At 49.5% G+C, this 21,538-nt stretch overlaps 1 protein-coding gene and 1 long non-coding RNA gene across 3 annotated transcripts in view; one reads left to right on the plus strand and one right to left on the minus strand.

Annotated features, from left to right (window-relative positions):
• Positions 1-21,538, plus strand: part of Dapk1 (death associated protein kinase 1) — a 150,076-nt gene that overhangs the window by 115,405 nt on the left and 13,133 nt on the right. For both annotated transcript variants that reach the window (XM_038333400.1, XM_038333399.1), the window contains exons 15-20: positions 868-966; positions 1,715-1,912; positions 3,152-3,349; positions 8,331-8,429; positions 12,764-12,841; positions 20,749-20,971. In XM_038333400.1, coding sequence (XP_038189328.1) covers positions 868-966; positions 1,715-1,912; positions 3,152-3,349; positions 8,331-8,429; positions 12,764-12,841; positions 20,749-20,971 — 895 coding nt within the window. The remainder of the gene's footprint in view (positions 1-867; positions 967-1,714; positions 1,913-3,151; positions 3,350-8,330; positions 8,430-12,763; positions 12,842-20,748; positions 20,972-21,538) is intronic.
• Positions 518-5,967, minus strand: LOC119816615. The gene is made up of 4 exons (XR_005285794.1): positions 5,437-5,967; positions 5,168-5,232; positions 3,596-3,763; positions 518-1,073 (listed from the first exon to the last, which is right to left on the minus strand). It is a non-coding gene; the product is annotated as an uncharacterized LOC119816615 (long non-coding RNA).

A 21,538-nucleotide genomic window follows, 5' to 3' on the forward strand; every position in this document is an offset into this window, starting at 1 on the left:
TGTTGTTGTTGTTGTTCTTTTGACTGTGGCTTGGCCCAATATTTAAATCAGAGTTTCTACCTTAGATACTTCTAACTATTGTTAAGGTTTTGGGGAAACAAAGTATTTAGGGTTGTGTGCTGGAGCAAAGTTCGCCTCCTGTCAGCGAGGAAGGAGGGAGACAGAGACAAAGAGACAGAGACACCCCCAGTCTCCTTTATTGTAACCTAACTTCCATTAGCCCCCACCTCCTAAAGTTCCACCACTCACAGCCTGGGGGATTTTTGCACATGGCCTTCGATGAGTGACTAAGATCTAGACAGCAGCAAAGGAATCCATCACCGCAGTTTGCTGCCGGTTGACAGTAATGTTTTCTGTAGTTAGGGTAGTGTGATACTGGCAGGTGCAGACACAAGCAAAGCATCATAAATTATATTTGTTATTCACAGAAATATACCAGGAGCAAATGGCTGTGTTCTCTAAAATCTCAGAGAATGCAAGGAATGAGTCTCTGAGCACAAATAAGGCAATGAAAGGAGGAAGTAGTTAACGATTTAATTAAAAAGCTACACATTTAAATAATGGCAGAATGATGAGCCTGACCTTAAAGGGGTTTGTGCATGTGTACAAGAGCGGGGGCAGGGGAGAGTCTTAGTTTCAAGTTGAGTGGCTGAAATCATCTGTCCACGAAGGAGGTAAAACATGGCCCTCACGGTAACGGGAACATAGTCTCACCGAGTTGTTGTTAGTGACGAGATGAACCAGGTATGAGTGTGCAGCCCTTGCTGCCTAGGGGCCGCCTGACCCCACGTCCTGCCCTTCATCTCTGGGGAGCAAATGGAAGGCATGGTCTCTTGAGTGGTTCTGAGTTCTGGTCTTCTCTTGCAGTCTGGAGAGACAGCCCTTCATGTGGCAGCCCGTTATGGACACGCGGATGTGGTGCAGCTTCTCTGCAGCTTTGGCTCTAACCCTGACTTCCAGGACAAGGTAGGTCAGCTTCCTGCCCCCAGCAGGTGACCCAGGTGATACGCAGAGGCCTCTGGGCTTCAAGGTCGTATCCATCCATTGCAGAGCACAGGTTCTCAGACAGCACCCTGCAACCAGGTCTAACTTCATTCACCTGTTCTAATCCCCAAGACAGCCTGTTATTGGTATCCTTGCTTTATAAGTGAGGGAATTCACACAGGAAGTTTCACAGCCTGCTCAAGTTGTCTGTGGTGGGACCAGGGATTGAACCCTACTAAGTCTGGGTTTCAGAGTTCTGTTTGTAAGCACTTCTGTCTCACGGAACCTTGTAGACGTATGTGTTTGATAACGCTGATGGAAGTGCAAACCTTCTACCCCCTGCCCGCCCCACCCCCCCCAGGCCCAAGCTTTGAGGCCAGTGCTTCCTGGTCTAGTTACGGAGATGTCATCATGATAGCTACCTCACAGAATGCTCCGCCGAGCTGTCCTGGAGCTAGGTACCTGGCAGAAATCAAAGCCCTGAAATTGCTGAGACTCTTGCTCTTCAGGGACCTCTAATATGCTGAGAAAGCCAAGTTCACTTAGCACTCCTGCCGAGGGGACGGACTGACCAGGGAGAGCCCTGGGTCTGCTTCTTAATGGCAGCGGCTCCTGCTGGTGTTGTTATCTCAGATTAATTTTTTGCCCCATTGACTGAGTCTCTGTCCTCCGAGGCCTTGATGTTCCAGCCATCTGCATTTTCCTTCTCTGCATCCGTGTCCTTGAGCAGGAAGAAGAAACCCCCCTGCACTGCGCTGCCTGGCATGGCTATTACTCCGTGGCCAAAGCCCTCTGTGAGGTTGGCTGCAATGTGAATATCAAGAACCGGGAGGGAGAGACCCCGCTGCTGACAGCTTCCGCCAGGGGCTATCATGACATTGTGGAGTGTCTGGTTGGACATGGAGCTGACCTGAATGCCTCTGACAAGGTACTTTTTGGGGGGAACTGCTAGGCACTCACTGATCTGATGGGGTGGAGGGACCAAGACACTTGCCTACTTGAACTCAGTATACTATGATTTCCTTTCTTTGATTACAAAAGTTTAGACACATGTTGAAATGGGTATTTATTTTGCCACTTACTCTTTTGTAAAAAGGCAATAAACCACTATTATTTGTTTTACAATTTCACTTCTATCTATACCAGCTGTTCCCTTTTTACCTAAGCAAATTCAACACAATCTATTTGAACTTCTTAAACAGATACAGTAACAGTGCTGTGTACAGTTAGACTGGGGGTCTTGTAGTTTATGTAGCAACTGTCCTTGTGGGGCAGTGCCTTGGTACAGTCTCAGCTGGAAGCAGCTGTGTCCCCAGGGGACTCTCTAGAAATATCTGGAGACATATTTTCATTGCCAAGGTTGGGCTGGGTATTTCCTACTGGAATAACTTAGATGGAGCTAGTGCTTCTTCTAAACAATCAAAAGTCCCAGTGCCAAGAGTGCTGAGTGGAGAAACTCAGGCAGACGCAATAGAGATGGGGCCCCAAGCTCTGTTTCTCAACAGTGCTCAGCACATCTATTCCCCAGGGATCCTGTACCGGGGTGCTATTAATTCCCTGGCCGGGTTCTTGCATCTGCTTTCTGATTTCAACAGCTCTGGGGGAAATTATTTCTCTCTCTCTCTCTCTCTCTCTCTCTCTCTCTCTCTCTCTCTCTCTCTCTCTCTCTCTCTCTCTGTCCTCCTCTGTCCTGAGGCAAACTACAGTAGGAGTTTCTCTGCTTAAGAATTTAGCAGTGTTTTTCCTTTTCCTTTTTTTGGGGGGGAAGGGGAAGGGTTTCGAGACAGGGTTTCTCTGTAGCTTTTGGAGCCTGTCCTGGAACTAGCTCTTGTAGACCAGGCTGGCCTTGAACTCACAGAGATCCGCCTGCCTCTGCCTCCCGAGTGCTGGGATTACATGTGCCACCACTAGCGGTGTTTTTCACATCTGTTCACAAGGGCGATTGGCACACTACTAGTTACAGCTGACCAATGCTGAGAGAGGTGCAGAGTCTCGCTGTCTGACCTTCTCCCCGAGCCTTCAGGCTTCAGTTATGCGGAGTGAAATGGATGAAGCCCTGCTTTCCAGGGTCCAGGCAACGACTCTGAAGTTCTCGCGTGTTTGAAGCCACCCTGTTTCCTGCTGAGGGTGGAAACCAGAGCACTCACGGGCTTGCGCTTGGTTCCAGGATGGACACACTGCCCTTCATCTCGCGGTGAGGCGCTGTCAGGTGGGGGTCATCAAGACCCTCCTCTGCCATGGGTGCTTCGTGGATTTCCAAGACAGGCATGGCAATACGCCCCTGCACGTGGCCTGCAAAGACGGAAGCGCGCCTATCGTGATGGCCCTCTGCGAAGCCAGCTGCAATCTGGACATCTCAAACAAGGTACTTGTAGAGGGTGGGATCCCCAGCTTCCCACTGTCATAGCTGAGGATGGCTGTCCCCAGGGGACAGTGCCGTTGTGAGCCGTGCAACTATTGAGTAGTTTCCCAGAGTAACAGAAAATTGGGACCTTAACATATGCTTCTTGCCTATCCTGGCCTCCCACTTCTGTGTTTGTAAAATGAATGGATGTGCGTGTTTGTGTATGTGTGTGCGTGTTTGTGTATGTGTGTGTGTGTGTGCACGAACCTGTGCATGTGTACACATAGACATGTGCTTGTGTTTCCAAGAAGAGTCGGAACTCATGGTACAAACGAAGGCTGCTTTCCGATACACACCATCCTCAGTAAATACTTTCAACGCTGTGTTCTGACCAAGGTCCCGGGCACACTGTCTTCCTTGTCTCTGATGAGTTGTCTGTGGGCAAAAATTCCAAATACGGCTGTGTTTGGGTGCATGCATGTGCACTATGCAAATTTGTTAAAACCAAGGGAATACTGTATAAGTAATAAAGGAGTGAAAATAAATTGCTTTTTATCAGTCCCTAAAAAGCCCCAAGTGCAGATTCTGGATGGTAGCAGTCACCAGCCATTTCACTGGATCCCATATGGGTTTTCAGTACAAAATAAGACTAGTAAAATATTTGTGTAGTCTCAGTGTGTAACTCTGTGAAAGGCAGGCACTCTCTTCTTAAGGGCATGTTAAAAATGAAGTTGAGAAGAATAAATTTGAACTGCAGGAGAGGTCAGTTTCTAGGTGGTATATATGTGCCATAGGACTTTATGATTTTGTTTGAGGTAAAATAATACATGAAACAGCTGGAGAATCGTCTTGCTGTTCCTCTTGCAGATTACAAGATTAACTGTGGTGGAAATTGAAGTTAATCCTCATACTCTGGGACCCTGTGAAGGCCGTATCCTGGGTCTTCCCTTTAGCTGCTTCTTGCTGTCCTAGTTGATCCCTTCCTAATCGCGCCAAGATAGATATTTGAGTGGCTTAAGAGGGAGCCAGATGTCCTCAATGGACACATGCTCATTAGACTTCCTTTAGCCTTCACTGCAGGCGGCGCAGTGGCATTTGGGCTACACCACCTAACTTCTTAGTATGGACAAGGAAGGCCCAGAGTTCAGTTCCCACTATCCTGAAAATATAAGCAAAGCAAAACATGTTTTAGCTTGTGCCTAAAGGCAAAATCTTATTAAACATGTCCATTAGAAAGTCCAGCTTTGTTGGGCATGGTGGCACACACTTGTACTCCCAGTACCTGTGACATATAGGCAGGATTATGAGTTTGAGGCAAGTCTGGGCTACGTGTGAAGAGCCTGTCTCCAGCACAAACATCCACCAAGACAAGTCTAGGCTTCCATGTTTAAAAACACCTGGGCTGGGCTGAGAAGAGGCTCGCAGTCCTGTTTACAGCACCACAAAAGTGGACAGTGTGGACACTTGACTCATTTGGTGGGAACTTGCCACAGTGGTTCACAGACTTGGGTGTGCCGATCACACACCATGCTGGGCCGCACAGAGGGCCTTCGGTGGGTGATTCTGGTCGTGTGTGGTGCTCATCCAAGGCGAAAATCTTGAGTTGCAGAGGGACAGCTTGTGATCTGCAGCTCATCCAGTCTTACGTAGAGCGGGAACCTGCCTGCTGTCCTAATGCAGCCTTCTGGCTGGGGTCTTACATGCTGAATGGCGTCACACTGGTGGCGGACAAGGGAGGAAGCTGACTCTGCTTTATAGAAGCCACTTTTGTAACCTACCTGTCCTGAGAGGTTAATGCTCTAGTGACCCACCCCCATGCTCCATGCCCCCAGGCCTCACCTTTTCAGAAGTTCTGTGACCCTCCCACATCATTGTGTTGTGAGCCAGGCCTCTCTGCTATGAACCTTTAGAAGACAAATGATATTTGACCCTCTCTGCCCTGCATCCTCTGTCTCCTCACCCACTCTTTCCCTGTTTCTGTCCCTCTGCCCTCTTCCCAGCTTCCTTCCATCCCTGACCCTCTCCCCTTAATCTTTCTGCCTTTCCTCTGGTGTGCAGGGGAAAGTAAGTCCCAGCCACAGCCCCCGCCCCCAGTCTGTCCAGTCTACCTTTACTCAGGCCCACATGAGTAGCCGTTTGTCAGAGCGGACATAGCACAGTGGTATCCGTGCTCCTCAGGCAGGCTGCCACTCCTTCCCCATGGCGCTGTGCTGCTAGATTAGAGTCCTCCAGAAATAAACTAGACCATTTAAATCCTGCTCTTCTCACACCAAGAGGGCAGGGACTTGTAAACTCTGTGGTGACAATTCTTCCTGCTTAATTTGAAGATGAGGGTGGTTGCTTCTTAACTCAGTTGTGTTAGCAAACAGATATGAGAGAAAGGAAGGGCTGACATCAGTGTCACTGAGGTAGAAACCTCACAGGACACACACACCCCCAACAGAGAGACAGACACCACCCACACCTATGATGAGCAACGGACATCAGGTGGGATAGGTGCACAGCAAAGGCCCTTGAGGAGGCGAGGATTCAGCCATGGGTGGTTCTACCTTCAGGCTACCTTCAGAAAATCAGGCACACCATACAAAGTGGTAAATCCCTTGCCATCACTGCTAGGGCAGGCATGGGGCAGGCACAGGTGCTTCTGAAAGTTTGCTTCTTGGAGGTGACAGATCCAGCTGGATGAAGAGGTCAGGAGAGAGGCAGCTTTAGGCTGAGCCTGCTTGTGCAGCTCCTGAGGACTGTGGTGCACACAGCGCAGGTGTGCAGCTCCTGAGGGCAAAGGTGATGGGAAACGGGAGAAAACAAGGTCAGGAGGAGCCCTAGGGGTCCAGACATGAAAAACCTAGAGTGTAACACTATGGAATTTGAATTTTGTCATTTCCAGTACTACACACCAGAGGGGAGTAAGTGGTGGCTGAAGGGTTAGAAGTTCAAGGCCAGCCCAGGCTACATGAGACCCTGTCCTAAACTTTCTTTTTGAGGGTTGGAGAAATGGCTCAGTAGTTAAAAGCATTGCCTGCTCTTCCAAAGGTCCTGAGTTCAATTCCCAGCAACCACATGGTGGCTCACAACCATCTGTGATGAGGTCTGGTGCTCTCTTCTGGTCTGCAGGCATACACACAGACAGAATATTGTATACATAATAAATAAATAAAAATTTAAAAAAGACTTATAAAAAAACAAAAAAAAAACCCTTTTTTTTGCGGTTCTTAGAAAGGGCCCGTTTCCTTGTCGCCTTTCCTCCTAGTCTCTTCTCCCCTGTATATAAAACTGTGTGTCGGAGTTCTCTTCTTCATATTTCATCTTCCAAACATCCCACCCAGATCTGCAAAGCTACCTCTTTACCGTCTCACGTTAACTCCTGCAGGTTTGAAAGTTAGGAGTTGTTTTCTGACACCTGTAAAGAGGATGGCAACACAAAACCCACGTCACGTCACAGCTCTGTTGGCGGAAGGAACGCAGTGGAACACTCCTTCCAGCTCTGTGCCCTGCGGGCTGCTACGGGCATCACTGTGGCTTGAGTGGCAGTCAGGCTTTCCAGAGCACGCCCAGACTGCGTTACAGACGCAGAAACCCCCGTGTCAGGAGGATAAGCTGTGGTCATGTGTTTGTCAGTTCAGTTGTTTGGCTCCTACTGAAGATCCCTAGGTGTGAGCTGGGAGGGAAATGCTCCAGTGTGTTTGTTAGTGGATAGTGGAGAGTGCAGAGCAGGGGCCTATGGGGAAGAGGCCGAGTGGCATTAAGGGTTTGAGTTTCCGCCACATTCCTCCTATATTAAACACTTGAAATGACAATGTATTGACCCATGTAAAAATAAACACTGTGCAAGCAAATATTCCCAAGATCCAACTGTTCACGTCCTCTGTACTGTCTCGCTGATTTTTATTCATGACTCCTGCAGAGCAAACGATTTTGTAATTTCACTGTTTTGTTTGTGGAGTCTCTTAGCCCCCAAACTTAGCAGCCTCTGAGAAAGACCAAACACCTGTGGAGAGGAATCCCATCTCTTACTCCGTGCATGCTCACAGTCACCAGGATGCATGGTTGCTGAGTCTTGTACCGCTGTTCCCCCTGTGGATGGAGTAGGATTGGGTGTCTCCCTCTCCCCCATTTCACAAGATTACTTTCAAGACGTAAACATTAAAAAAAATATTACTTTACGTATTTGGGTATTTTGTCTGCAGGCATTATTGTGCACCACATGTGTGCCCGGTGCCCACTGGGGTCAGAGAGGGTGTTGGATCCCCTGAACTGGAGTTAAGGATGGTTGTGAGCTACCATGTGGGTGCTAGATCCTTCGGAAGAAGAGCTAACTTACTCAACTGTAGACTACCTCTCCAACCCCTGTTTTCAAGACCTTTGTTTCTTAGAGGCCAACAACTCCTCAGAGCAGACCTGCAAAGATAAGTGTCACTGAGAAGAGAGCTGGCAATCTAATACACCTACTCTGAGTTCCTTGGAGGAGATATTCACCCGTATCCTTCAAACCTTAAGATAGCCGCTGTCATCCCTGGGGCTTCACTGCAGCGCCCCCAAGGTGCATGGCACCCAGTTTGAGAACCATAGGCATAAAAGCCGTGATAGGCATGGCCTCAAAGCGTCACCTCCTCAGACTCCCCTCCACAGTTCTCTTTTTGCCTCCCCGGCTCTCTGGATCTGAACTGTAAGGTGCAGGTACACAGGGATGTCTGGGCGCTCGTGCTCTTGCCTCTTGCCTATTCTCTGCCGGCACAGCAGGGAACTTGGTCACCCTGTGGCTAGACTCCTCATTTGCCCTTTGAAGGTGTATTTGAAGCTAGTCTTTCAACTTCAAAGTACCTGAAAATGTTCTGCCTGGCAGGGTTGCCTGAGTGGCACCAGAACCTCCTCTTTAGTTCTGGTGGGCCCAGGCCCCTTACGTAATGTTGTCTCCCCCACAACGACAGTGGCTGTGAGCTATGGGCTTTCGTAGGCAACAGCCAAGAGAAACGCCTTTGGTATTTCTTTTTCCTCTTCCCAGTATGGACGCACTCCTCTCCACCTTGCAGCCAACAATGGGATCCTGGATGTGGTCCGCTACCTCTGTCTGATGGGCGCCAACGTGGAGGCTCTGACCTCGGTGAGTAGCAGGCAGGTGCGGGTATTTGGCTGCGGAGAGCCATGGAAACTTCTCATGCCTCAAGGGCACGGGGAGAAAGGTATTGCCTGGCAACTGCATTCTAAAGCAGACAGGTTGCTATTAAGCTTTAACTCTCGGCTGCAGTTACATAAACATTTGCCCACACAGACCCAGTTTAATATCTTAGTTAATGTTTCATCCTTTTCTCATCTCTCCAGCCCGCTCTGCCAGCGACCCGCTGGCTCGCGCTGGCCTTTTGTTTACCGTGTTACACAACCAACCGTGCTGCTTAACTCTCTATTCCACTGATGGATTTCTCTTTCGTGTTTCCCGTTGGCCCCAGGGCACAGGAGGCCCGGTGCCTGTGGGAGGAGCTGGATCCCCTGTGTGACCCTGGGGGTCATGAGCAGCTGTGAGGCAAAGGGCAGGTGTCTACAGTTGAGTGTCTGCCTTGCTACTGGGCCTGAAAATTACTTGTAAGCCAGACGCAGTCCTTTTTTTCCTCTGGCTTCTGGCTTCAGGCTTAGTACCCCAACAGCTTTGCATTTCCCAAAATACCAGAGATAAGAGTTTGGCCAACAAGATGAGGTGGCAGTTCAGTTGTGGCCATGAACTATTGCTCAAGTTGCTGCTGGCCTCACAGTGGGTTGACTGTGTGGGGAGGCCTTGACCTTCACAGACCTCAGCTTTGCTGACAGTCAGTTGTGAAGGTGATCACGTGGTGTGTGATGTGGCAGCCCACTTGAGGCTCTGAGGCCCAAAGTACAGCTCTGGTTCCCGGAGATCTTCAAGGTCTTAACCGAGCAGCCCACAGCGAGCCACATCCAACCTGCTGCTTGTTTTCAGATGACGCTTCCCTGTGGCAGAGCTGCTCTCATTCATTCACCTGTTGTCTTTGGCTGTGCGTGCTGGAGAGCCCCAGACACCTGGCGTGATCTGCAGAGTCTGTGTGCTGGTCTGTGTGTAGGTCTTTGCGGCGCCAGCCACTCTCAGGACCGAACAGTTCTGTTCTCTGTAGAGCTGGGCTCTCTGTAGGCACAGACGTTAACAATGCCCTGTGTGGGATGGGCACGCTTCTCAGGCCACTTCTTTTCTGCTGCCGTACAAGGACATGAGCTGCCCTCATTCCTCTGTCAACCCAGTCTTTACCTACGGGTTAGTTATCCTGCCATAAAGCATCTTGTGCATGCTTAAAAGGAAAAAAAAAATATTTCTTCGACTCAGATGATGCCACATAGGAAAAACAGAAACAAGGCTGATTTGAAATGCTATCAGCTGTTGGAGCCAGAAATGTGTTCTTTGCGTTTCTCTGTGAGCCCATGGTTTTCTCCATTCACGCTTTTCTATGGTGTCTGTCTCCTTTGTTCCTCACCACCATCCTGCCAGGCCACCTTCTCCTCTGGTCCCTGTCTCTTCCAGCTTCTAGAGGGGCTCTTCGGGGTTTTCTGTCCACACTTATAGCTTCTCGCATAGCCTCACTATTTACTCAGACAGACACAGGGAAACCTCTAGAACATGAGAGAGGGATGCTGATCACAGAGTCTCAACAGCCGATCTCGAGTCACCGGGTGGGGCAGTGTGATGACAGACAAGAGTCGGGTCCTGGGAAATTGGTGGAGCTGACCCCTCTGTAGGAGCTGGACATGGAGGATAGCCACTGAGTGACTTTGAAGTTATCAGAGGCTCCGGAAAAGCACCAAATACAGAGTCTTAAGCTGTAAGGATTCCAGGGACTGTGCAGCACTGAGAGCCTCCCATGGCACCTGGCGCACTAGCCAGGGGAAAGCAGGCTTCTTCCTCTTAGAGCAATGATGCCTTTGTGTGAGGAGCAGGGTGGCCGAGTGCCGAGGACCTCGCCGAAGACGAAGCCCAGACTGTTGTTTCAGATTCTCCAGCAGCGCCACTAAATAAACAGATGAAGCAGATTTCAGTACAGCATGCAGAATATCATTTCAACAGTATATTAAGATTATTAATGTCTTTCCTATTCTCTCACCTGTACCAAGTTTTTAGTGCCTTGCCTGTTCTGCGCTGACATCCATTTTTTCTGGACCACATTTCCGACCCGTGGCTGGGGCTGCTGTCCTGTGGGACAGCCCTACCAGTAACTTTTTCTGGTTCCTTTTGAGAAGAGTGTCCAAGCAACACTTGGCTCCACAGTGCCTTCTAGTGTCTCTCCTAGTTTGGTCTTTACTGGGATGAGTGGGAATGGTTTCTGAGTGTTCCTGCCCTTCCTCCTGCCTTCCCCCTCCCGAATCTCCACTGGCTTGTCTTCCTCCACCACTGACTCAGCTGAGGCCCCAGGCCCTCTAGCAACTTGTCTCTTTTAGTATAAATGAAGACAAAGCTTACAAAAGAATCGACTGGGTGTGGTGGTGTACACCTTTAATACCAGGACTGGAAGGCAGAGGAAAGCAAATCTTTGAGTTCAAGGCCAGCCTGGTCTTCATAGAGAGTTCTAGGCCAGCCAGAGCTACATAGTGAGATGCTGTCTCAAAAATAAAATGAAACGGTATGTGATCAAAATGGTCAAGGCGTGTAAGTCATCTGTAGGACCTTTGTTGGTCCACCCGGGCCATGGAATAACTGAGAGCCACCCCAGGGACAGTGGCTTGCCTCCACACTCTCTCTGATGTAACTCCCTCTGACTTGGTCTCTTCCTCTTACTGCCCAGCAAGTACCAGTGGCTCCTGTTAATCCTTTTTCTTAGTCCTGGCCCACGTTTGCCTCCCTACACCTGCCTCATCTCTGCCTATGTCCGCCTCTGGCTCTTTCCCCTGTTCCTGGACACCTGTTGTCCAGTCTAAGTTGTTTTCTCTCTGGGTCCGAGGCCTGCAGCTTCACTGGAACACCAGGCCCTCCTCCATGCCTCTGGACCTGCATGTCCTCAGAGCTCAGCCTTGGATGTTACCTTGGAAAGTCTGAGGCAGTCACATCCTGCTTCTTTCCCTCCCCAAGGCATTCCGTGCAAAGAGAGTTTGATGAGAACTCCTGGTTGAGGGTGCAGTGTCCAATAAGGAACCCAGTTCAACCCATAGCCAAGGAGAAGGCCTGGCCTGCCTATTGGATTCATCTCAGGTTTTTAGGGACAGAGTAAGAACAGGGTGACCCTGACTTTGCAGAAACACACATCTGAGTTGCACCTTCAGCCTGGGGTGAGCATTCATTCTCAGCCTGGCAATTTTGTTCCCAAGAGACACTTGGAATTCTCTGGAGACATGCAATTTTCCAGCTAAATGTTATGGAATGTTCCCAGCACCTTGGCAGATGGCAGAGTGTTATTAACCACTGTATAAAGTAGACAATGGCTTTCTTTCCACATCAGAGAATGACATAATCCAGTAGAACTGAGATTAGGAATTGCTGGTCTCTCCTCCACAGCAGAGAATTACATAATCCAGTAGACCTGAGATTAGGAATTGCTGGTCTGGAGAGACCCCATGAGTATCTCCGAGTAGCTTGAGCTGAAGAGCTGGGAGTTTGGCAGGCAGACAGACTTTCGGCATTCCAAGCCACCACAAGATGGCTTGCCTCCAAATGTTGGTAATGAAGCCATAGACTTACTTTTCTTTTGCTGAATAGGTGTCTTCATTGAATTGAAAATTGGTTTTTAGGGCTGAATAAAACTTCAGCTCAATGGTTGTGTCCTTCTCCCTTGGTGTGGAGGGGGTACAGCCACAGCTCCTGTCCCTCTGAGGGACCGTGAGGTCACTCTTGTGCCTCACTGTGAACTGGATCAGCTCTGAACCAGAAGGTTCCCTGGAGATGGTCATGCCCATGATATAAATAAGAATATATCCCTTCATATAAAACCATGGCTCTGTGAGAAGTCTAATTAAACAGTAAAGATCAAAGTGCTGTGGACTCTTAGGTCCCTGCTCTGTGATTGTCGGCAACCTTAAACCAAACTGTGCTAGTCTGTATTTGGAAGGCACAGTGATTACCAGCTGTGGTACTGTCTGAGGGCCAGGTCTGTATGTGTTAGAACTGAGAGACATGAGCTGACACTGAAGTGGACACGCGTGACTACTGTGTTAGAGATGGGGCCTCAGGGCAGGAAATCAGTCAGAGAATGAGCATGTGCTGAGTCTGTGGGTTGAGCATCTTTCTGCCGTCCCCGCAGGACGTTGATGTGTTCTTTGCTCTGACATCTTTCTTTCCTGGGCCACTGGATAAAATAAAGATTCTCTGGACAGGGAAACAAGCCGGGATGTGGTCTTTTACCTGACTTTCTTCTAACCCTGCTGTGCCTGTTTCTTCCTTGAGCTGGTGTGTTAGGGTCCCATGCAGCTCTGCTTTTCAGGGGAAGGGCACTGATTGTCTGTCTCCTACAGGATGGCAAGACGGCCGAGGACCTCGCCAGGTCGGAACAGCATGAGCATGTGGCGGGACTTCTGGCAAGACTACGGAAGGTGAGCTTCCCTTGAAGTTCTCGGCTTTGTTTTTCTGCGATAAGTTTTCCTAGTGAGCTATTAGGAGGAGGCATCAGGCTTGGGTTTAGGAAGACCGTCTGTCTGTGTGCTGTCAGTGGGCACACTTGCAAAAGCACCCATAGGGTTTATTCTACACTTGGCTGTAAAAAATTAATTTGGGGGCTGGAGGAATAGGCTCAGTGGTTAAGAGCACTGGTTGCTCTTGCAGAGGACCAAGGATCAATTCCCAGCATCTCCATGGCAGCTCACAGCCATCTGTAAGCCCCATGCGTACAGGAGATCCAACATCTCCTCAGACACCAGGCAGATGATGCACAGGCAGACACACAAACTAGCTTGGTATTTCCCTTCACTGAGTTAGTTTGGTTTTCCCAACTCTTTCTCTGCTAACCATCCTGTCTTAGCTAGAATTTCTATTGCTATGAAGAGATGCTATGATCATGGCAATTCTTATAAAGAAAAACATTTAATTGAGCTAGCTTGCAGTTTCAGAGGCTTAGTCCATTATCATCGTGGTAGGTGGCATGCAGGCCAACATGGTGCTGGAGAGGGAGCTGAGAGTTCTACATCTTGATCTGCGGGGAACAGGAAGTAAACTGTGTACCACACTGAGCACAACTTGAGCAAAGGAGACCTCAAAGCCTGCCCCCACAGTGAAATACTTCCTCCAACAAAGACACACATCCTAATAGTGCCACTCCGTATGAGCTTATGAGGGCCAATTACATTCAAACCATCACACACCCCTACAGTGGAGGGGGACAGATACTGATGATGTTTCGTTCCCTCTTTTGTTTTGAATTCCTAGCCCCTGTTTATCTAATCACAGCACTGTAAAGTTTATAAAGAGAGAAAACAAGTAAATACAGGTGTAGATCTGCAGCCCGCTTCATGCATCTAGAGACTTCAGAATGCTTAACCCCTTTTAGTTGAGATATTTTTCTGCTGTCAGGCTGTGGTGGCGCACGCCTTTAATCCCAGCACTCTGGAGGCGGAGGCAGATGGAACTCTGTGAGTTTGAGGCCATGACAGTCTCCAAAGCTTCACAGAGAAATCCTGTCTCGAAAAACCAAATTAAAAAAAAGAAAAAAGAAAATATATCTATTTGTTAACACACAAAGCTATCCATTGTAGTCCTATTAAAGTGTAGTAGCAAAAATTAGACACATCAGGTCACCGACACTAATGCATAGCAAATTGTCACAGAGAACAGGATGGTTTTTCGCCTTTATGGATGCTTATGAAAAGGTTGTATGTACAAGAGGTTAATGCTTAGGATGTTTCTAGGCTGAAGCAAAGAATAAAAAGATAAATTGTCCTCACATTTTAGCCCTTACGCTAGGGCTGGGATGTAGCTCAGTTGATAGTTGGTAGAGATCTTCCAGAACATTCAAGAAACCCTGATTTCCATTCCTAGTGTGGAGGGTGCTGCTTACTGGATTGCTCCCTATGGCTTGTTCAGCCTACCTTCTTATAGAACCCAGAACCACCTGCCCAGGGGTAGCACCACCCACAGTGGGCTGGGTGCTCCCAAACTAATCATTCATCAAGAAAATGCCACACAGACCTGCCTGCTTGATGGAGACAATTCCTCCGCTGAGGAGCCCTCTTCTGAGGTGACTTGAATTTATATCAAGTTGGCAAAAACTAAGGAGTGCAGGTGGCCTGGATTCTGGACCAAGACCCATGAAGCTCTTGCTGGATGAACTGGTCCATTGCTTACTAAATCAATGTTTTAGCATGAGTATTTGACCCATGGGTAGAGGTGGCACCTCATAGGATGGTATTTAGGGCCAAAAGAGTTGAGATAAATGATTTCTTGAGGACAGCACCTGCACACATGGTTTCCTTTGTGGTTGGAACCCTGAAGAGCACCCCTAGAAAGGACCATGGCAGCTTTGGTGGCAACTCTGCAGTTGTGTGGCTGTCAGTGTTCACAGAGAAGGTGGGGAACTGGGCCTCAAAGAGACTGAGGGAAGGGTTTAGTGAAAAGCCAAGAGTCCCATCTCACACGCGGTATCTCTGCTTTCTGAATCTCTCTGTGTGCACAGGGCCTGTGCACTGTGCATTCCCAGCCTGCATGGGGACATTGCAGTGAGTCTTTGCCAAGAATCCCTCCCTTGTAGCAGGTCAGATTACTCCCCAGTGATACGAGCTGGGGTTTCTGTTCCGTCAGGCAGGATTTTATAGAATTCTTGTTCAACAGGACCTACACTTGTCTTTGCTGTCCTTCACATGTCTCTCAACTTGAACCGCCTGGTGTGAGCCCTGCTCATCCATTCTGTCATCCAGAGAACTGAACTAAATAACTCATCAGCAAAAAAAAAAAAAAAAGAGAGAAAAATAACTTATCAACACTTGGAAACGCCCTATTAGGAGATTTGGTTTTAGAATTCACAGCAACAGCCCTGGGGCCTGAGGGGTGGTGGCAGCGGCTGGCTGCAGAAGCCAGTGCCTGCAGAGAAAGTCAGGGTGATGGTGCCTTTGTTTGCAGTTCTCACTGGGTCACCAGGAGGAGAGACTGTTCAAACAGAGATCGTGGGGGAAGAGGGAAGGCCGCAGAGTGTCCACTGTGCCCTCCTGCCTTCTCTGCCACGTTCACCAGGGCGTTCCTGGCATTACAGGTGGGTGCAAGGCCTGTACTGCAGACTGTTTTGGTCCCCAGCGTCCAGGCCCCTGTTGTAGCCTCTCTTTTTCTCTCCTACCTTTGTGAAAACCGTATACCGGGCTGTGTTCCCTGTCTGTCTTAGAACCACTGGAAGGAGAGGTGGGCCTTGGCCTCCTCACTCAGGGACAGTCCACGTGGTCACTGAGGTTCTCAAAGGCTCACCCCCTGTGTTTTCACTTCCTAGGAATGTAGTTTTGAAACTTTGCTGTCAAGAAAATAAGGGGATTGACCTATGGAAATAGATCCAAAGCCAGCATGCCACTGGCGCCAGCATGAGAATCAGAGGGTCCGTGCTCATCACTAGGCAGTGAGGGCTGACACAGGACCAGGGAGGGCTTTGTGGTCTTGCATTTAGGGGACCTCAGGAGCATCCCTTCTGGACAGGCTAGGACCACCAGGGGCCCAGGTCAAGGCCAGGAGGTAGGACTGAGCTGTGTGGAGTCTCACTGGCCCAGTTCAATATGGAGAGCTTGGAACATTTGGTTCTTAGCGCATTGTGGTTTGGTGGGCTCTGCAAGCACCACAAATGTGCCCTGGCTGCCCCTTGCCAGGGGAACTAACAGGAGGAAGGTGTCCCTTCTACCGTACACATGCGCATGAGCCCGCACGCACGCATGCACGCACGAGATTCCTTCCAGGAAACAGAGCTCATTAGCCTCGCCACCCCACACAGCTGAGCTGCACTGCCTAGCCAGGCCAAGTTTCCTCCTCTAAATGCAAGGTTGATGTGGCTGCAGGGAGTGGGCTGCTTTCGAATTGGCCTTGAAGTCCATTTTCGCTACCACCTTTGTCCCTGCACTTTCCATGTTTATCAGGCCGTTGAGGACTTGATTTTCTTGATTGTCTCCAGTCAGACTTTCTGTAAACTAATATTAGAAGTGCCCATGCCTCGGCAGGAGTGCTCTGGAATGTTTTGGAAAATGGACAGTGTTGGGAGTTGCCCAGAATTAAAATTCACCAGGAGTGAAGAGCATTTGTGTAATTAGGATCGTCACTTCTTCCATTTGGGTCTTACAGCTTCTGCCTCGTGGCTGGAAGCCGCTGTCTGTTCTCTGGGCTCTTATCTGGTGTCTCCAGATTGCTGGTCGTCTTCCTCTCCAGCCTGTGGGTTTAGTCATCTTTCCTGGTGGGAAAGTGAATGCTAATTTGCCAGGGGAAAAGTTGCTGTAGAAACAAAAAAAAATAAAAAAAAAAAACTGTAAACCCCGGAGACTTTTCTAGGTTCAGGCTGTGGTGTAAGGGTCTGGAGGAGAGACTAGTGGGAGCCATTGACAGCCAGCATGGTGCTGGACTTGGCGGGCCATTTGCTAACAAATGAGTAACTACCTAAGCAAGCACTTAAAGCAAGCTCCTCAGTGGTGAGTGTAACCTGTCTGACAACCCCCTCCCCCACTCCTTAGTATTCTCTTACCAAATGATGTCCAGTCTGCACAGAGAGAACTCATCCAAACCTCTGATGCCCTTGGCCTTGTGTGTGACCCAGTCACACCCACAGACCCAAGGGACACACTCTGGTGAACACCATAAGACCTGAGAAAGACTGAAGAAGCACCATTGCCCCAGCTGGCTACTCCTGGGTGCTGAGTGGACAAGCTCCTACCTGGCCCAGCTCTTGAGAACCTGGCCAGTCTGGGTTGGAGCTAGGTCTAAGCCTCAGAGCTATTCACTCAGTTAACTATTCACTCTGGTGAACTATAATCGCGTTTCCCTCCAAACCAATTAACATATATAGCACCTTCTAGAACTGGTCTGGAGCCATTCCTTAGGGTAGGAAAACAGCTGATGAAGATGGCCTTCCAGGGAGCCACTTCTGGGCTCCTCAGCTTGTCTCTGCTGTGCCATCTAGTGGCCAGAAGTGAAAATGCTCCGACTGCCCGTGGAGGGCTATAGAAACCTCTGTTGGGTTAAACTCATTGGGTTTAGATTCTCCAGGGTTTGAAGTGAGGAGCAAGAGAAATCATCCCGCAGGATGTGGTTAGAGTCCCTCACACGTGAGGATGAGGATTTTTTTGCACTTTCTTGTTTGGATACTCTTCCCACCCCCGTGAGAAAGTATTCCTCCTGGCTTAAGTTCTAAAACTGCAGTTCTCAACCTAGGGGCCGAGTGACCCTTTCAGAGGGGTCACCTAAGACCATTGGAAAACACAGATATTTATATTATGATTCATAACAGTAGCAAATCACAGTTACGAAGTAGCCATGAAACTAATTTTATGGTGGTGGGGGGGGGGGTCACCGCAACATGAGGAACTATATTAACTGGTTGCAGTGTTAGGAAGGTTGGGAACCACTGCTCTAGAGCCTCCGGGCCAAGGCTGTCATCTCTTGGTGGACAGAAGAGAAGGCATGAAAGGAATCTGGACATAGGCAGGAGGGGGTGGTGTAGGATTCCTTCCTTGCAAACCCACTCCGGTCTGATGTCCCCGGACCCCTACTTTAAAGGTAAGAACACGTGTTTGCTTGCGTGGTCACCCAGAGTTGAGGGCCTCATAAAAGCCAGGGAAAGAAACACCGTCTTCTTTTATAAAACAGGGTGTGCTGAAATCGGTTATTAATTAGCTGGCTGGCATGCGATTCAGACATGAGTGACCAGCCCCAGCTCTTGAGGCAGGTGAGCATGCTCCACTGCCCCTAGTGAATGGGTTCGCCTCTGAAACAAAGCCACAACGAGGTGCCAAGTAACGAGCCACACCTGTGGATAGATAAGTAGGGAAGGCTCATTTTGCACACTTTCCTAGTGGTGGTTTATGAATCTTCCTAAAATCTAGAAGCCACCACAGCTACTTCATGTTTGAGACAGTGCCCCAGCGGGGCTGTCTTTAGTGAGATGGGCTGTCAATGGCTTATGTGGTCCCCTGTGCCTGAGATTCCGCCTCCTGTCTGCCTGTGCTCCGTTCACCTCCCTTTTACACTCTGGGAAGGACCGAGGAGCCTTTGACACTCCACAAAGAGTAGAGGGTCCAGTAGTAGATTCTGCTTTACCCCATGTCCTGTTTCCTTACCTGGCCGAGGGGAGGAGTGGACACAGCTTCTGTCAGTCACCTGGGAGCTCACGACACTCCTTTCGTAAGGCCACCCCACTGACCTAAGGACATCTTGCGGATCCTTCTCTGTAGAATCTCAGACTCAGCGTGAAAATGGTGGGCCCTGGGCCCTGGCAGTGATCTAGGGAGCCTGCCATTGCCCCGGAGTTACTGAGAGCATTCACCACAGGTGCCCATTGGACTCTTGGCACAGCAACTCGAGCAGCCCGGTTCAGGGTTAGCAAGGGCCCCCAACAGTCTCAATGCATAAAGGCCAAACAGAAGTTTAGACAGGACCAGAAAGATGGCTTAGGAAATAGAGGTGTCTGTTACCAGCCTGAGGACCCTCATGGTGCAAGGAGAGAACCGTCCTTCTCAAGCGGCCTCTAACATGTACCACAACGTGCACACAAGAACAAATAAATAAATAAGTACTGAAAGGTTTAAACACTGTATGAGCCAGCCAATTTGAAAGATACTTGTAATCTTGGAAAACTCTGTGTTCCCCTCCCCTACCCCCAGTTATGTGCAAACGTGCACCTAAGTCCTAAGCTGAGACGACTTCTCAGAAGATTTCTCTCGTGTGTAAACCCTGATCAGGTACTCAGAAGTCCCGGGGACGCAGAATATCCTTCACTGTAGGAGGAATAGAGGCACACCTTTCCACCCAGTGCCCAAACACCCTCACATTGTGGGATCTAAAATACATCTATTTCCTAGAGTGCCCAGGAGGAGGCAGTAGTGTCACCACTGCTGAGAAAATGCCCTTGTAAACTTCAAGGTAATTAGGGAAGAAGAGGTCGGTAGAGAATGAGCGTCTCGGGACTTAGAACCAAGTCAGGTGTGCGCCTTGGTGAGATGCCCTGTGTGGATCTCCTCTGCTGGGTACCTGTCGTCTGTCTGTTCATCAGTCCGTGTGTGCCAGGGCTGGGATGCCAGCTCTGCCTTTCACTTGGCTCCTGGTCTAGAGGCTAGAACTCAGTCTTTGGGGGTTGCGATAGAGATCCACACATGAATCAAGCCTGCTGGAAACAGAGACTGAAGGAGATGAAAGACAAGATGAGTTTTGTGGTGTGCATAGACATTAGGCTACAACAGAGGGGACACTCCTGGGGCTAGAGGAAGGAGGAGACATGCAATAACTGCCTGAAAAAGCTTCAAACACTCTCACTAGGGAAAGAGCAGGAGATAAGAAAATGAGACAGGTGCTGAGGACAGGATGGGACCTTGTGGGCATGAAGGATGCCTGAGGACAGAGGCTTGAGATGCTGTTCCCTCAGGATGCAGTGCTGTGCCTCTTGACAGAAACATCCCATCCAGGGCACATGTTACACCCGAGGTCAGATTGTCCATATGGCGGTATCTCTTCAAGATCGCGGCTCTGACAGCCTACATTTCCTAGTTCTCAGCGCTGAACTTTACTCTTGGAGACCACCAAGTTTATGGGGAGACTCACATTTCTCCATACAAGTAGAGCAAGACCCCTCTGCTGCCCTCCAGCCCTCCCACAGGAGGTGGCCGTGGCCTCCTCCCCAGTCTCCTGCTGATGTGGCCCTAAAGGAACCAGACCTTCCAAACTTACCAGAACAGGCTAGGACTCTCTGTGAAGGAACCAGAATTTCCATACACATAGAGACAGGCCTGCATGTATCAGCACAGTGGCCCTCAAGGAAGCACCTCACAACCCAGAAAGGGGCAGATTCTACCCTCTTATGCCATGACAGTACCACCCATGCCCCAGGCTCTCCACACAGAGGAATAGACCCCTAGCTGGTCAGACAGAGTTCATCTTAGTTCATGCCTAAGTTGATGCTTCACAGGTTTTTCCAGCCAATTTGTTTGGATCCAGATGCTATGGGAACAGGCAGATCCAAAGACAGGGGACAGAGGTTGCCAGGGGCTGAACAGATTGCAAGGGTAGTGAATGCCAGTGGACTGGGACTCCTGTAATGACAAAGGGACTCTGAGATGGGTGAACAGAGATGACTGACAGCAAGGGGAGAGACTAGAACCCCTGAGACCCATTCTTCAGAATGGTGACTGCATGCTGTGTGTTTTCCTTTAGCTTGGAAACATTTCTGTGAAACCAGCAAAGAAATGTATCCCTAACGAGAGAAGGAAGTGCAGGCCCAGGACCAGAAAGCCAAGAACCACGGGGTACAGTCTGCTAAGAGCTTCACTTTCCCCTCTTCCAGGACACACACAGAGGACTCTTCATCCAGCAGCTCCGACCCACGCAGAATCTCCAGCCAAGAATCAAACTCAAACTGTTCGGCCACTCGGGGTCTGGGAAATCCACACTGGTGGAGTCTCTCAAGTGTGGGCTGTTGAGGAGTTTCTTCAGAAGGCGCAGGCCCAGGCTCTCCTCCATGAACTCCACCCGCTTCCCACCATCGCCTCTGGCTGCTAAGCCAACAGGTAGGCGCTCCTGGGTGGCCACACCTCCTGAAGTTGTTGGGTTTTACAGTCTTTAGGGTGAGATGTGCTGGAGGCAAAGGCTGAGGTCCCAGCAGGTCCTTAGCTACCTCTGGAGAAACTCACAGTGTTCCCGAAGTGAGGCAAGCATTGGGGGTTCTGAGTTCACACACTGGGGTGACTCAGGCTGCTGGGGACTTGACTTTCCAAGGAACCTTACACACACTTCTCACTGGCAGCCTCATGCCTCACTCTGTTCTGTGGCTCCCTTGAGGACTGTGGCCGTCCTGTTGTGTCTGTACCAGAGACAGGGAGGCATTCAGCCTCCTGGGAAGAACTCTTGACAGCCTGCCTAGGAAGTTGCTGATGACCCTCAGCCCAAAATAGGCTCTCCCTTCAAGTCTGCCTCCTGTTGACACTAGAGGGCAGTAGTCAACAATATTTTTTTCTGTGATTTCACAAGCAATAGCTTTTATTTTGCTATAAACAAGCCTGTCCCAGCCCTGTATCCTCACCATGATCACTTATCACTGAGACGTAGGAAAAAAAGGCCTCCTGCCAATTGCCCGT

This window comes from Arvicola amphibius, chromosome 6, assembly GCF_903992535.2.
Source record: "Arvicola amphibius chromosome 6, mArvAmp1.2, whole genome shotgun sequence".
Lineage (NCBI taxonomy): Eukaryota > Metazoa > Chordata > Mammalia > Rodentia > Cricetidae > Arvicola > Arvicola amphibius.